Source organism: Leptinotarsa decemlineata, unplaced genomic scaffold (assembly GCF_025532065.1).
Source record: "Leptinotarsa decemlineata unplaced genomic scaffold, Ldec_3_MD MMD2_tig00000035_RagTag_RagTag, whole genome shotgun sequence".
In the NCBI taxonomy this organism is placed as follows: domain Eukaryota; kingdom Metazoa; phylum Arthropoda; class Insecta; order Coleoptera; family Chrysomelidae; genus Leptinotarsa; species Leptinotarsa decemlineata.
Window position 1 is genome coordinate 25,331,781 of NW_027412540.1, and position 17,001 is coordinate 25,348,781.

At 33.2% G+C, this 17,001-nt stretch overlaps 3 protein-coding genes across 3 annotated transcripts; 2 read left to right on the top strand and 1 right to left on the bottom strand.

Moving 5' to 3' along the window:
* LOC141481070 (PI-actitoxin-Afv2b-like) lies at positions 1-5,225 on the top strand. Its single transcript, XM_074172129.1, has 2 exons — positions 1-160; positions 4,960-5,225. The coding sequence occupies exons 1-2, from the start codon at positions 82-84 to the stop codon at positions 5,148-5,150; spliced, it is 270 nt and encodes an 89-aa protein (XP_074028230.1). The 5' UTR covers positions 1-81; the 3' UTR covers positions 5,151-5,225.
* Positions 5,226-6,009: 784 nt separating this feature from the next.
* LOC111515331 (uncharacterized) lies at positions 6,010-8,882 on the bottom strand. The gene is made up of 3 exons (XM_074172127.1): positions 8,722-8,882; positions 8,255-8,372; positions 6,010-6,241 (listed from the first exon to the last, which is right to left on the bottom strand). Exons 1-3 carry the CDS (start codon positions 8,810-8,812, stop codon positions 6,130-6,132), a joined length of 321 nt encoding a protein of 106 aa, XP_074028228.1. The 5' UTR covers positions 8,813-8,882; the 3' UTR covers positions 6,010-6,129.
* Positions 8,883-10,873: 1,991 nt separating this feature from the next.
* On the top strand, positions 10,874-15,389 carry LOC111515330 (uncharacterized). Its single transcript, XM_023171560.2, has 3 exons — positions 10,874-11,034; positions 13,492-13,609; positions 15,210-15,389. The coding sequence occupies exons 1-3, from the start codon at positions 10,944-10,946 to the stop codon at positions 15,322-15,324; spliced, it is 324 nt and encodes a 107-aa protein (XP_023027328.2). The 5' UTR covers positions 10,874-10,943; the 3' UTR covers positions 15,325-15,389.
* Positions 15,390-17,001: the final 1,612 nt, after the last annotated feature.

The following is a 17,001-nucleotide window of genomic DNA, read 5'->3' on the forward strand; positions in this document are numbered from 1 at the left end:
CATGATAACATTTATAGATATAAATTTTAATTGCTAACGAGGCATTTGTTATTCCATAGTGCATTTTACAACATCACCAAAATGTTCCAAATAAGATTAATTGTGTTAATTTTCTCGTTGATCTGTGTTTTTCATGAGAGCAAAGCATTTTCAAAATCTGGTAAGTATACATATTTTAGCACCTCAACAAAAAATATCTTTGAACTTATGCAAGGATAACTTCAGATATTTGAAATTGAAATGTCATTGTGTATAATTTCATACCCAACTATTCCGGTTTACCTGAACAAGCGTAAGGCCATTTAGAAAAAAAATTATCCTTCATTCAGAATTCTTGTTACAATATTTACTAAATTATCGTCAAATGAAACACTTTGGGTTTTCCATTCAATTTTTTCATACAAATATAAAAACTTGTGTACTAAAATATCGAGATGTTTTTGTGATAGTTTTAGAACCTGGAAATGGTCTAAATTAAATAATGTGGCTACAAACGTGCGGAATATATTCGTTATTAAAATGAGAGACGTTATCAAAAAGACAAACGTTATTGAAAAGACAGACTGGAATTTCAAGTCATAGGTTTGGATTGTTGATTCAAAACATGCATTGAGAATCTAAAAATTGTCGTTCGAAAGTGGTCGACACTGTTTCAAGATGAATTTTACCAGTTCGGACTTCCATTGACTAATATATTATGATTTGATCTCTCAAAGAACAAAAGAAATTAAAAAAATTGAAACGAATAGCTAAGAAATAACATATATATATATATATATATATATATATATATATATATATATATATATATATATATATATATATATATATATATATATATATATATAATCTTGAACCTTTTACCCTCAGGGTGTCGGGTTATCATTTTATTGTTGCTTTATGAACTTTTTCCATTCCTTTCTATCTCTAGTCAGTGTCTTTACTTCGTTTCATTGTTTATTTCTTCCTTGTAGAATCTTTCCTATCATGTCATTCCAGGTTTTTTCAGGTCTTCCTCTTCTTCTCTTGTTTTGTGTTTTCGCTTCATAGATTTGTTTCACAGGTCTATTGTTTGGCATTCTCTGTACGTGTCCCCACCATCCTAATTGTTTTTGTTCTACAAATGAAATAATGTCTTCTATGTCTAGTTCTTCTCTTATTCGTGTATTTCTTATCTTATCTCTCCTTGTCACTCCTATAATTCTCCTCAGGTATTTCATTCCTGTTGCTTGTATTCTACTTTTGATTTTTTTTGTTAATATCCAAGATTCACATCCATATGTTAATACTGGCCTACATATTGTTTTGAATATTTGTAGTTTTGTCTGTCTTGAAATTTCTCTTTTATTGATGAACTTCTTATTCATTGTATAGTACAATTTTATGGTTTTCTCGATTCTGTTGTTAATTTCTGCTTCTTGTCTTCCTTTTTCGTCTATTGTTACGCCTAGATATTTGAAATCTTTTACTTGTTCTATTTTTTTATCATCTATCATTATATTTATTTCTTCTCCTCCTAAGGTCATCACCTTGGTTTTATCTTTGTTTATTCTCATTTGTTTTCTCTTCAGTGTTTCATTCCATATTTTTATATTATGTTGTAATCGTTCTTCATTTTCAGCTATCAGTATTATGTCATCGGCAAATGCTCCCTCAGCTATCTCTACTCTTTGCATATTTTTGTATCCAATGCACATTTTTTTGCTATTTCTATCACATTCCTTAATGATGTCGTCCATGAAAATGTTAAAAAGCATTGGGCTCAATGATCCACCTTGTCTCAAACCCTCTTTTGTTTTGAAACCTTCTGATTTCATGTTGTTCTTGATAACATAATTTCTATTATTTCTATATATGTTTTTAATCATATTTATGGTTTTTCATCGATATTTCTAATTTTCAGACTCTCCCATAATTCTGTTCTTGGTACCTTGTCGAAAGCTTTTTCTAGGTCTATGAATGCCAAATATATATTTTGGTTTTCTGATCTTCTCTTTTCTATTATTTGTTTTATTGTGAAGATGTGGTCTTGTGTGCTTCTTCCGGGCCTGAAACCACTTTGTGGTTCAGAGAGTTGTGACTCTATTTTATTCCTGAGTTTGTCGTTAATTATTCTTTCTATTATTTTTGTTATGGTATTTATTCAATAGCGTAATCCTTCTATAATTATTGCAATTTTTGTAGTCTCCTTTTTTATGTATCGGTGTTATTAGAGCTGTTTCCCACTCCTCTAATATAGTTTCTTTTTTCCATGCCTTATTGATTATTTCTAGTAGGCTCTTTCTTCCAGTTTTTCCTAAGTTTTTCATCATTTCTGATGTTATTTTGTCCTCTCCTGGTGCTTTCCCATTCTTCAATGTTTTAATTGCTTCATCTAATTTTTGCATTTCTATCAATGGTTCGCTTTCGTTTAACTGGTTCCTTTCTGTTGTTTCTATTGATCCTTCTTCATTTCCTTGACCTAGTAGTGTCTGGAAATATTCTTTCCATCTCTTCATTATATCTATTTCGTTTGTAATTATTTCACCTTTTGAATTCTTGATTTGTATGTCTTTTACGGGTTTATCTGATCTCATGGATTTTAGTGCTTTGTAGAATAGTTTTTGGTTACTTTTACTGTCTTCTTCTAGTTTATTACCGAATTCAATCCATGACATTTCTTTTGCTTTATTAACTAATGTTTTTACTTGTTTTCTTCGGTTTTTATATATTTCATACTGTTCTGTTGTATTATTGTTCAAGTATTTCTTCCATTGTATTTTTTTTCTTTTATAGCCTCCTTTATGTCATCGTTCCACCATGATGTCTGTTTTCTATTATTATTTGTTTTGTAGGTACTGATAGCTGTTTCTATGATAACATTTCTAAAAATTTCACTAGTTCGGACTTCCATTGTCTACTATATAAAATGATTTGAAATCCCTGAAACAAGTAAAAAAGAGTAATTAAAAAAGAATAGTTGAAAATAACAATTATATTAAGCAACAATAAACCTGAAATAAAATGATAGTGAAATAACCTACAAGTAAAAATATAATAATTGAATAAATAAAAACTAAAGGAATGAAAAAAGAAAATAATAAAGAATAAAAAAAGTGTAGCGATTCCAAGTCACGTTAGTTCACGACGTTTCGATTGTTGGTATCTACAATCGTCTTCGGGTGATGACTGGACTGATTCCTCCGAGAGATGACTATTTTATAGGTCGTTGAAATACTTTCACTTTCTCTACTTTCCATTTTCCGCTTCACTGATTCCGTGAGAGATGACCGTTTTGGCGGGAGTTGGTCATTTTTCGTTTGATGATGGGTTTCCATATGTTTCGTATATCTACGCTGGCCTGGCTGAATACGTTGTTGGATAACATGTATGCGGCTTCCTTAAATTTTCTCCTGAACCAATGTTCCTCTCTGTGCAAGATCTCAGCTTGGGACCACTCGATGTTGTGTTGATGGGTCCAAACATGGTCTGCTATTCCTGATTTGCTGGTTTCTCCTCGCTGTGTGTGCTTCTTGTGCTCGGCAATGCGAACATTCAATGGCCTCTTTGTTTCACCAATATAGGATTTTCCGCACTCACAGGGTATCCGGTAAATGCAATTCTTGGAATCGCAGTCCGCGTTTGGGGGCCTGGTTTTCGTGAGGCTGCTACGGATAGTGTAGTCTATGCAATCACGAATAACACTGTAGCTATAAGACCTTTATCCAACCACATTTCAAATATAGTCCCACTCTTCTATACACAACTGATTCAAATGAAATGAGAGCACTACAGAAACTACAGAATCTTGCAGTGATGATTACTTTGAAATGTGACAGGAGTACCCCGATGTCTTTGATGGTTATCTATACAAAGTAGACTTATATACATATTCAACGATGATATATAGATATTTACAAAATGTTGCATAACCTTCTACCTTCATATTTTGACGAATTTGTAATTTTTAATAATCAAATCCACCAGTATAATACTGGAATAAGAAATAATATGTTTGTAGATAATCAAACAAAAACGTTTAACACTAAAATACTGATTTTTGAAGGATTTATTAAATATAACAGCCTACCTGAAAATGTAAAGTCTTTTACCAGTCATATTCTGTTCAAAAGGAATTTATTAAACCGTTTAAGAGACCGAAATCATTATGTATTTTTTTTTGAATTTTAAATTATTGTAGGTAGTACTTATCAACAAATAATGGTAGATTTCTTTTACTATTGTATTTATAAGTATATGATTGGGTAAATATTCGTTTTGAGGGGACCCGGCGATTTTGAAAACATTTTTGAGTGTACTTACGTATTTTGATGAATAGATTACGAATCCGAAAGAAAAAAGCGGCGCTCTTCCTTATTTACAAAGTTATAGCCCTTCAAAGTTCAGAAGCAACTTTTCAGCCTTCTTTTTTACAATATAAACTATTTAAAAACACAAGCATTTATTCACTAGGTCACCTTTACACCTTATTCCTTCTTAATTGATACTGTTCAATTCAACAATCAACATTTTTCCAATGAAAATGTTAAAAAATGTACGGAGCTGCTTTTTGGTTATATATCCCTGCATTTTACGTTTTTAAGGTTAATGTTGGTTGGTTGGTACGACTGATGCAAGCATTCCTTTTCAAATCAAGTTTTTTATGAGAAAAATGTTGATTGTTGAATTGAAAAGTATCAATTAAGGAGGAATAAGGTGTAAAGGTAACCTAGTGAATAAAAGCTTGTGTTTTTTAATAGTTTATCTTGTGAAAAAGAAGTCTGAAAAGTTGATCTTTCCTAAACTTTACAAATAAGGGAGAGCGCCGCTTTTTTCTTTCGGATTCGTAATCTACGCATCAAAATAGATAAGTACACTCAAAAATTTTTTCTAAATCGCCGGGTGCCCTCAAAATGAATATTTACCTTCATTCTACACATTCTAACAACCAATATGAATATGTCCACCTTTTATTTCCAGACTGCGGGTTGCCTGTAGAAGTACCAGGACCAGATGGAGAATCATGTAGGGCCAAAATTCCAGTTTTTACCTGGAGTAATTCCCAAAACAAATGTGTTCGGGATTACTATGGAGGATGTTTCGCAACCAACAACATGTTCCGTGTAGAGGAAGACTGTGAAAAAATTGCCAAACCCATTTGTCAGCAGTGAACATAAGAACAAATATAGAATGTATTTACTGTGGAATATCGCCAAAATTTGTGAATAAAATTCGTTTACAAAAAGGTTATGAAATGTACTTGTATTTGTCAAAGGTATCACTGGAAGAAATGCATATTCAATTCAGAGCGAAATATCCCGGAAAACACCTCTCTATACTTGGAATCCCAATAAACAAACGCTGATATTCCGTATATTTAGGATATCCGTGTCACACAATAAAGTTGAAGACACCCTGTATTTTAGTAATTTTTAAAGTAATTGTGAAACCCTTTATAGTGAGAATCATACAATAAACTGTATTAATTAGTTTTAATATGGATTTTCTTCAAGGATCGGACAGTTCTATTCAAAAATTGAATAAAGCTGATGCAAATATATTGAAATTCACATATTTTGTTGTTGCACTGATACATTAACAATAACTACAACCATATCAATATCAGTAGTTCCAGGTGGATAATTCCAGTGTATTATAATATCTACAACCATTTTGAAAAACTACCTAACCAATAAATCTCAAAGGGTAGAAATAAACAATACCATTAGTGACTCATTACCAAAAACTAGAGTACCTACTATCACAAGGAACTGTTCTGGGTCCAATCCTTTTTCTTTTATATTCCAATTTTTAATATTACGAATTTCACTAAGTAGGTAACACTTGCTGATGATACAGCTATTAGTTTTGCCAAGAAAACATGGGATGAAAAAATTCAAGTCGAGAATTCCTATCAGTAGGTACGTTAAATTTTTCATTGTTCGTGATGGCACTAATGTCGCTATTGAATACGTATTTGTGTGAATGGTCAGCATCTACAAATCACCCGTCATTAAGAAGTAGGAAACATAACAGTAAAAGTAGTTTATTATAAATGTGGTTCAAAAGACAATTGATCTACATATAACCAACTACACCGAACGGTTCTTTATCATTCGTACTTGATAAGAAGTGAGTAATTCGAACTAATTAATCTTCTAAGGTGCAGTCATCACAACAATCAGGATAAGGTTTCTTGCTGTCCTTGATCGGATAACATCTTTTGGTTCCCGTGGGTGTCGCCACTCCCATTACACCACAACTGAAATGGAAATTGGTTGGTTAAATTTTTTATTAAACTCATTGTATAGGTATGATGGAATCCGTAACGTATTCAAGAAACACTTTATTGTGAGACCTTCACTAAACATTTTTACAAAAACGCTAGACGCGTTTCGCTATACAATAGCTTCTTCAGGCGTGTCTACACTAACCTAAATAATAATAATAAGATGCCTTTATTCATCATATTTGATGGTTTGTAAATGCATGTTTAACAAGAATGATTAATGGGCGGGATTCAGCAATTAAAGCTGCTTTTAAACCCAACCTTGGACGTACACACTTAATCTATAAGATCACAAAAACCTTCAATATTAATATATATGTTTTTTTTGGATGATGCAACTAATTTTCCTTCATTTTCAGTATTTCATTATTAATGTAAGTTACAAAAAGGATTTGAAGCTCTATAACTTCTGTTTAATTATCTGCGAGCGCTTTCGACAGCTGGTCGTGCTGTCATCCTCTAATAAGAGGGATAGAGTAAGGCCTAGAGGATGACAGCACGACCAGCTGTCGAAAGCGATCGCAGATAATTAAACAGAAGTTATAGATGAATTTCACTAGTTCGGACTTCCATTGTCTATTATATAAAATGATTTGAAATCCCTGAAACAAGTAAAAAAGAATAATTAAAAAAGAATAGTTGAAAATAACAATTATATTAAGCAACAATAAACCTGAAATGAAATGATAGTAAAATAACCTACAAGTAAAAATATAATAATTGAATAAATAAAAATTAAAGGAATGCAAAAAGAAATTAATGAAAAATAAAAATAAAAATAAAAAGGTGTAGAGATTCCAAGTCACGTTAGTTCACGACGTTTCGATTGTTGGTATCTACAATCGTCTTCGGGTGATGACTTTTTGTAACTTTTTGTAACTTACATTAATAGTGAAATAAAATATATGTATAAGTATAGTGTAATAAATACAAAGAGTAAGTGAAAAAAATATACATATAATGAATAATAAAACTATTAAACAATTTCATATCATTTAAATTGAAGCCTGTTTGTACATGTGCCAAAAATCATTGCAAGAGTCATCAGATAATAAAGACATCACTACCTTGTTCAGAGGACGACTTTCAAACGTTTTTTGAAATTTCTCAAACTGAGGTCTAGAATATCATGAAATTTCAACAGCGTTCTTTTGGAGGTTAGTACCAACTGGAAAAGCGCCATCTATGAGTTAGGCCCGAGACTCTAACCCACGTAGTATATATTTACAATTTGAATTATCAGAATTTCAAGTTTACCTATCCGATTAATGCTGAAAATGTACCTGATTTTGAGAATAAATCAATTAACATTTACATAAGGAAAAAAGAATAAGTATACAAACTCATTAATTACCAGTTTCCACATTTGAAAAAATATTCAGTAACGGGGAGTTAATTTCCAAACATTCTGAAAGATTGAGTTTCCTTTTCTAAATGTAACACGTCATAGTCATGGTTGAACTCATGTCCTTCTGCTAAAAGGTGGTTTGCAAATATGGAATTGATCTTTCCATTCAAAAACTACTTTTATTTCCATTGAGAAAAAGTTCTCTTCGTTTGAGTAATATAAAGTTTTGGCTAAGAGCCACAAGTCGACTTATATAATTATATTTTTCAAATTGAGGTATGACAAAACTTGAAGCACCTCTAAGATGATGTACTTGGTCACGTTTTTAGCTCAATTTTGGTTGATATAAACGATCGATGAAATGATATGTTCGCACTGTCAACAACTTGTTGTATTTAAACATTACCATTAATTGTTTTTTATATATGGTCAAACACCCGAATGAGAAATTGATGTGAAGACTGAAAAATTGAAAGAAGAAGTAAAACAAAGGCTCGGAAAGATAAATGGTTGAAAATTTGATGTTGCTTAGTGGACATAAACATCATAATTATATCCCGTTATGAAACATGGCTGAATTGATTGGAGATGTTTCGGTTACATCGTTCATAAATTTAAAATCGTGTGAATGAAGTTACCTTGCTAGTTCAATGGAGCCATCTGAATAACATACTGCTCTGACACACCAGGGTATTGTTTTGGTCTCTCCATGTTTTATTAGCCCAGTATCGTTAGAGTTACAGTGTCCTGGATGATCTGAAAATTATCCAACTTTTTACATTTTCTCCATGATACATTTTCATTTATAATGAGACCAAGAAATTTAGCACTAGGAGAGTATTTAATATTTTCATTATTAAATTTAAATGGATCTTTTGAGTCAATTGGCATAGACCTTTTTGATATGAAAATTTCGGAAAATTCAGTATTATTCAGGGCATTGAAGCCATATTTGATCGAGGTCTTTTGAAATATTAATTTTGATTTCTTGTATAATATTTTCATTGTAAATTATAGTGGTGTCATCAGCAAATATTTGTAACTTACCAAATAAATTTACTTCAGCCAAAGAATTGAAATAATATATTGCAATCACATGTCTTACCTGAATTATTAGGATCTCTTCCTAAGTGATAAACAGCTGCATTCAAACCCACAATGAATGTGGCAAAAACACAAAATAAAACAGAGTTCATCTCAGAGCTGCAAAACTTTTTCTATAAATTCACTTAGAAACAATATTGTTTTTGCAAGATATTCGTGTTTGGCAAGAAATCTCAATGATGTTCAAAGGTTGAGGTCAAATAGTACATTTCGTAATCGAATAACATTTTTAGACTGATAATGGAAAAAAATTGCTTAATTTTGGACAGAAGTAAATAACCCCGAAACATAAAAGTCGTTAAAGCTAGGCAATCAGGTGACACGAATCGATAAATTTCATCAGCATAAAAATTATGTGCTCAGGATTCGATGAAGTCTGGCAAGATGGTAGTCAGTTGGCGAGAGATCTGGCGAGTATGGTGGGTGATGCAGAACTTCGACACTCAATTCGTTTAATTTTCGGACGGAGGTTTGTGAAACGTGGGAAGTGCTTGGGTGGCTCATCGGTATTCGACCACCACCCCGAACGTTTCCTGATGTCTTAGTAGATCCACTTTTCATCACACGTGACGATCAGATCCAAAAAGGGTCATTATGGTTGCATAAAAGCAAAAAAGAACAATAAAGGGTTTTACAAAAACCGCGACACGTGTTTCGCTATACAATAGCTTCCTCAAGCATAACGGTTTTTGTAAAACCCTTTATAGTGAAAATCGTACACTAAACTATATTAATTAGGTTTTAAGAAAGAACAATCTCGAAACGTGACAATTTCTGTTTGCTGTTTCATCATTTTCCAAAGAGAGGCGACACACACTGTCTTTCGACAGTCAGAGTCTCTGCATATGATCATTCAAATGACAGTGACCCGTGGGGAAGGCCTGTTAGACATCGTAGTTCTTCCCTACTACTATAGTCCAACAACTGATTGGTATCAAGATTCGAAGGGTGAATAAACGCCTTGGAGTGAGCCAATCCTGGAAGATTCTGCCAGAAGACCACAAATCTTCTTCCCATCCAGGTGTTAAGTGTTTGTTTGGCAAAGCCCAAAGCGATGTCAATGACAGGTTCTGGTCCGATGAAGCCGCTCCTTTGCAAGAGAGTCAGCAGCTTCATTGCTGACAATCTGTTTGAAGGTGATCGACAATGTTTCATGATGAATTTCACTAGATCGGACTTTCATTGTCTACTATATAAAATGATTTGAAATCCCTGAAACAACCAAAAAAGAAGAATTGAAAATGAATAGCTGAAAATAACAATTATATTAACCAAAATAAACCTGAAATGAAATAATAGTGAAATAAAATACGAGTAAAAATAGAACAATTGAATAAATAAAAATAAAGAAATGAAAAAAGAAAATGAAAATAGAAAGTGGAGACATTCCAAGTCACGTTAGTTCACGACGTTTCGATTGTTAGTATCTACAATCGTCTTCGGGTGATGACTGGACTGATTCCTCCAAGAGACGACTATTTATAGGTCGTTCGAGTACTTTCACTTATCCCCGCTTTCCATTTTCCGCTTCACTGGTTCCGTGGGAGATGACCGTTTGGCGGGAGTTGGCCATTTTTCGCTTGATGATGGGTTTCCATATGTTGCGTATTTCTACGCTGGCTTGGCTGAATACGTTGTTGGAAAACATGTATGCGGCTTCCTTGAATTTTCTCCTAAACCAATGTCCTCTCTGTGCAAGATCTCAGCTTGGGACCACTCGATGTTGGGTTGATGGGTCCAAACATGGTCTACTATTCCTGATTTACTGGGTTCTCCTCACTGTGTGTGTTTCTTATGCTCGGCAATGCGAACATTCAATGGCCTCTTAGTTTCACCAATATAGGATTTTCCGCACTCACAGGGTATCCGGTAAATGCAATTCTTGGAATTGCATTTACCCTTCTGGGGCCGGTTTTTTCGAATCCTCATATTGTTTACTGGAAGGAAGATATTGAGGATGGGAAGTTTTTGAATTGACACCCTGTATTAAGACATTGAGCTGCGAAAACACAACATTTTCCATTTTGAAGGTATTTATCTTCTTTTTCACAAAATTCCGCAATTTATTCTATTATCAGTTCAACAATATCAATAATAAATACCATTAACCAAATGCACCATATGACCTCAACCTTTCATCACTGAGATATCTTTTGAAATGTAAATATCGTGCAATATTGTTTCTGGGTGACTTTATAGCAGTAGGCGTTTCACTTTGTCGAGATGAACACTGTTCTATTTTGTGTTTTTGCCACATTCATTGTGGGTTTGTATGGAGATGTACATCACTTAGAAAAAGATCCTAATGATTCAGGTAAGAAATTTGGGTGCAGTAAGTATATAACTGAAATGTAAAAAACATCAGCAGACATTAGTTGTTTGCTTGCAAAGACGAGCCTAAAGTAAATTCTATCAAAGCAAAATATACATAGTGTCCGTACTATTATTACTAAAAACTGGGAGTTAATATTATTTCAGAACAATAGCAAGTAATAAATTAATTTTTTCAAAGTGAAAAAGGAGCTTTTTCAATGATAAAGGATAGAACTGATCTTACTTTTATGAGTGATGCAATGGATAAATTAGGAACAGGTTATTTCTTGTCTTTTTTCTTGTATTTGCATATCCATGAAGCAATCCCTATTATGTACCTTAATAATTTAGTTGAAGACGTTTTGATTTTGAAATATTTTTCTGTATTTGACTAAATTGTAGTTTGTTAAAAAATGTTCATGAAGAATTTCAAAAAAGTATTTAAGTTTAGACTTCTCCATCTCCAAACAGAAAATGAGAAAAAATTTCGATGAAAGGAAGAAAACAATCGTGTTCGAAACAAAATCTTCACAAAAATGTGTAAATCATGTATGTGAGCTTGGTTCAAATACAAAATGGAAGATCGGGCCCTTCCGAAATATATACTTTCACATGCATGAATAAAGAAGAAAAGAGAATTGAAACTTTCTGTTTTTTTACCACTTTTATTTGTAACTAACGTTACTACAGTTTTGTCATATAAGGAAATTTTCAAACTTATACATTAAACTAATAATGGTTGATTACATTAGCCCTTATATAGCACCCCTGTAGATAATAATAGAGGTACTTGGCTTAATTGAGTACCTGAATTTTGTTTACTAGTTTCAATGCGGATATGCTAATTTGAAAACCGGTGAGTAAACTAAATCGATGTGAACATTCAACAGGTTGCACCCGCAATGTGTATGCTTGCGAATTTCCAAGGATTGTAAACAATGGAGCTTTTGCAACTCTTCTTTGCATAGTGCAAAATTTCCGTATTGTTTAGATTCGGAAAATTGTGGTTGCATGCCAAGGAATGGTTTGAAAACGTTGAGTCATTTTTTCTTAATCTGAAGGATCTTTCATGTTCAGCATATCGTTTTTGGAAATGTCGATCACATTGTCCCACATACACTTAAGCTTATAAACTCCAGATTTCTCCAACTTTTCCACTTTATAATCGTCAAAACTTATGCCTATTCTGAGGCTTTTAAGTAAAATCGTACTATAAAAATTGTATTATCGCTTTAATCTTTGTAGGACATTGTTTCATGATTTTGTCAACCAAACTTTCACAAAGTAATTAAAGTTAAAACACCAACCGTTTGTATTGGCATGCATACACGCAAAGCTGACAACAAACAGAATATGAGACAATACCTGAATATGACAAAGTCCAAATATGACTTACACCCTGAATATGATGTATCTACACCACAATTATTACAAACACACCTACTGCACTCACCCTAAACATGGAATTTACTATAAGTATCGAAAGGAGAAAAATAATGAAATATAAACAATATTATGTACTTATATGCTTCAAAATATATATACTACTTTTTAACATTGTATACTATAGTGATAGTGTTATACTTTTTAGTTTCAAGTTTATATCATATACAAGCGATAGTTTCGTGATTTTTCTGTCACTTTGAACAGTTGTTGTAATAGTTGTTTCGTGCAATTTTTATATGTTTATTTTCCTAATAAATAACATAGTATTTCTCCGAATTGTTTTTTTACAAACTCCGAAATGTAGCACTTTCTAATTGAATAATTAAACCTGACAATTTTTTTTAACTTGGATTGAATAAGCAGTTCGATAATGCTCAGTTTAGAAGAAGTCTGTACGGGTATACTGCGTATAAAGTTGGATGAGAATAACTAAAATCGCAAAAAACTTTCACCTCCAGCGTTGTTGAGGAGGTGTACCTTTTTTACTTGGAAAAGGTGTGGCAATTAGGTTTTTTCATGAAAAGTACCAAAAGTTTACTGTCAAAAAAGTTAGGGTAAATTGAAATAAATAATGACAGCGTACGCAGCGCCCTCTAGATGTTATATGAAAATAAATACGAAATTATGATTTCCCACGTCAAAAAATCCCCGGATACCGAATTTTGTGCAAATAACTCATTTTTTACAAGAGTTATTTTCAAAAAGCGAACAAAAAATTCAATTTCAACACCCCGTATCTCCGAAACGAAGCATATATACTTTTTCATATATACTTTTTTCTTAAAATTGTCTCAGGAATACGTCACTTGAATATTTTAACGTACTTATGTTACACCCTGTATAAGTAGGTACTTCAATTAATGTAAAATTTTGAACATTCATTATCATTAGTATTATTATTAATATCGCCCTCGAAAGTAACTAAACTGAATAATAAAATCAAATTTTACTTTAAAAATATTTTTTTCTGTTATGTAGAAAACAAAATATTGATTTTTTTTCATCATTTCAGATCATCCAGGATATTGCAACTCAAGCCACACTGGCCTTTTGAAACATGGAGAGACCAAAACACTACCCTGGTGTATCAAGGCAGAATGCCATTCGGATGGTTCAATTGATCTAATAGGGTAATTTTCATTAACGTGATTTTAAAATTTTAAAAGATAAAGATACCCTAGTAGCCTCTTTTTTGGAGAGGCTTTACAAGAGACTATCATTCATATAATAATAAATCTTTAGGTGATAGCAATTTATCCCAATACATCGACTGTTCAAAAAATGATGTGATCGTTCAAATTTCGTGGCCTAAGCTGGTCTCGAACATATGTTTCAGCTGTTTAGCATGTTTAGTTTTTTAGTGATAGGCATAAAAGGTATGCTTTTGTACCACTATAATGCACCGGGTCACTATTCATTGCTTGTTCATAATTTTTTTTGCCAAAAACAACACATGCTTCAGCCATCGTATTCACCAGATTTGTCCCATGCGACTTTTTTCCGTTCTCGAGATTGAAGAGAACCACGAAAGGACGGCGTTTTGCGACGATTGAGGAGATAAAAACCAAATCACTGAGAAAGATCAAAGACATACCAAAAAGTGCATATTAGAACTGCTTCGAGGATTGTCGAAAGACAACGTAGAAAGAGAAAATCAAGAGAAAATAACGTGGCTGAAAGGTCTGACCCCTCTGGACCTGTACGTTAAGGAGGTTGCGTTAATGGCCATGTTACGATTGCGCAAGACTGGTGTAAACCTTGAAGTAGGAATGGGTCAATTGAGGCTGAGCCTATGGCCAAGAGCGCTTACTGCGCAACCTCTGCTGCAAGCAACCAGTGCAATCAACCCAAATTTGTGTTTAATAAACCCTACAAAATACAAATAAAACAGAACACAGAGTCAAATGCTACAAATGCAATACGCATATATACAGAAGGCTCAAAATTCAAAGAAGGCTCAGGATGTGGAGTGTACTCCAGATCCCTAAGCCTAAGGATTAAGTGAGGAATGGGAAAAAATACCAGCGTGGTCCGAACAGAACTGGCTGGTCTTGGCCTACACCTGCCGATATAAAGGAGATGTCTCCTAGTGACCTGTCCATTTTCCTGAAAAGGACAGGATGGACGATGACCTAGGAGGACAACTCCTCGGGAGGATGTACAATGGGTCACATGTGGCCTAAGTGCGTAGGCTTACACTCACCCTCCCTACTCTACAGATACAGAACGTGGCTGAAACACAACAGAAAAAGTGAATTTGAAAAAAATAACTCTCACGTTAGTAAGAAAGTACTGAATATTTTTCATAGTACCACCAATTGAATCATTTCAATATGTACAGAGGATATTATAAAGCAATATAAAATACCAGGTTTTGAAGGGCATAGTTTAATTAAATATATCTTTCTGAGTTATTTGATTTTGCGTAAAGTGGATGAAAGGCATATGATGGAATTGGTCGATACTTGATGAAAATCCATAACTAACGTATTCAAAAAACATTTTATTGTGAGATTTTCAGTTTTACAAAAATGCAACACGTGTTTCACCATACCATGGCTTCTTCAGGCGTGTCTTTACTACCGAAGAAGCCATGAAATGGCAAACACGTGTTGCGTTTTGTAAAACTGTTTAATGAAAATCTCACAATACAGTGTTTTTTTAATATGTTGGATGAAAGCCAATTTCGATAGTTATGTGTACCCTAAGATAACTTAATTTTAATTTCAGTTGTGGAGTGACTTCAATAGCAACACCTAGAGGCAATAAAAAATGTGAGCCGATCAAAGACAGCAAGAAACCTTATCCTGATTGTTGTGATGACTGCATCGTAGATGAATATTAACTTGCATATGTACTCAATTTCTAATCAAGTATCAATAAAAATTAAGCAATATTAACTAGTAAAAACTTTATTTGCTTTTTGTCTATCAATTTAAACGTTTTTTATAGAACTTTCCTCGATCTTTTCGGTTGAGGAAGTACACGCTGACACAATAAACTTCTGTGAACAGCATAAAACCTTCCACCACCTTAAAAATGGAGAAGGAAGTCCACAACGAATTGCCATTCTTAAATGTATTGGTGAAGAGGATGACACTAAGTGGGAGACATACCGACAACCCGCTCACATGGGACAGTATCTGAATTACGAATCCAACCACCATCAATCTACCAAACGAGGAATTGTCAAGACTAGTGGATCGTATTTTCGGGCTCTGTATTATGAAAGGAAGACTCGGAACTTGAACTTTATCTTAAACCAGTGTTCCTCCCTGTGGAGGAACACTGGTTTAAGTTGAAGTTCAAAGATGATACATATATATGGTAACCTGTAATCAAGCGGGAAAACGGTCAACTCCCGCCGCTAAACCGGTGATGCGGAGAAATGAAAAAGGGGATAGATGAAAGCGCTCGAATGACCTATAAATAAGACTAGTCCAGTTTAATTTTTTGCCTATTATTTTCATTCTTTTTTATTTTTTCTGTCTATGGTCATTTTCATCTTTTATCTTGATTATTTTATTCGTTTCATTGTATTTTCATTTCACGTTTTATTTTTTAATATAATTGATATTTCATGGACTATAGGATACTAATCCTACAAAAAAAACTTTGAAATATTGGGAAAAATGAGGCAGACTGACAGCTGTATACCGCTATTCAAAAAATGTTACATTCCGACTATTCCAGCTTTATACATATTCCAATATCTTGTCCATCATAAAACACAAAACATTACTACAGTGAACATCAACCATGAATATACAACTAGAAATGTCGACCTTTTTATGCCGCAACATTGCCTAGCAATCTTCCATAAAAGTTTCATAACGGTGGACATAAAGCTCTATAACCTTAAAATAAACTTGAGAATGATATAAAAAGGCTGCTGGTTGATCTACGTCCCTACATCACGGTACTAAGTTGTATTTTCAAGTGTACTTTGTCATGTTAATATATTGTTACATATTCAAGTCTTTACTAACGATGCAAAATCCAGTATAATGAGATATTACCCAAAAAATTGATTGATTGCATAGGTTGTCATGAATATTGTGTATATATGTTCAAAAAATAAGTCCAATATATCCACAACAAGGAGAGTCATCAGGGAAAAATCGGAAACCGTTAGTGATATAGTCAATAGTTAGGATTAATGAAGAATCATATGAATTCAATACTAGTAGCGCCATCTGTTTGTTAGCCTATAAGCTTTTCAGCCCATCTAGTATGATTTTCGATTTCTCATGCTGACCCTCCGTATTTTGAACACAGAGTCATTGTCTATAGACAATGACAGAGTCACAGAGTATATATTAGATACTAGTGCCTGTATATGTTAGTGACAGCTCGTGCATTGGAGAACAGGGGAGATTAAAGACATAAATCACAAATCGGGTAAGTCTGAATTTGTATTTCTTTTTTTCGGCGCCGGCGGTTCAGGAGTTAAATCAATTAATTCGAAAATATTATTAAAAGATGTATCGTTATTTCTAAAATTCATCAAAATTTCTGTTAA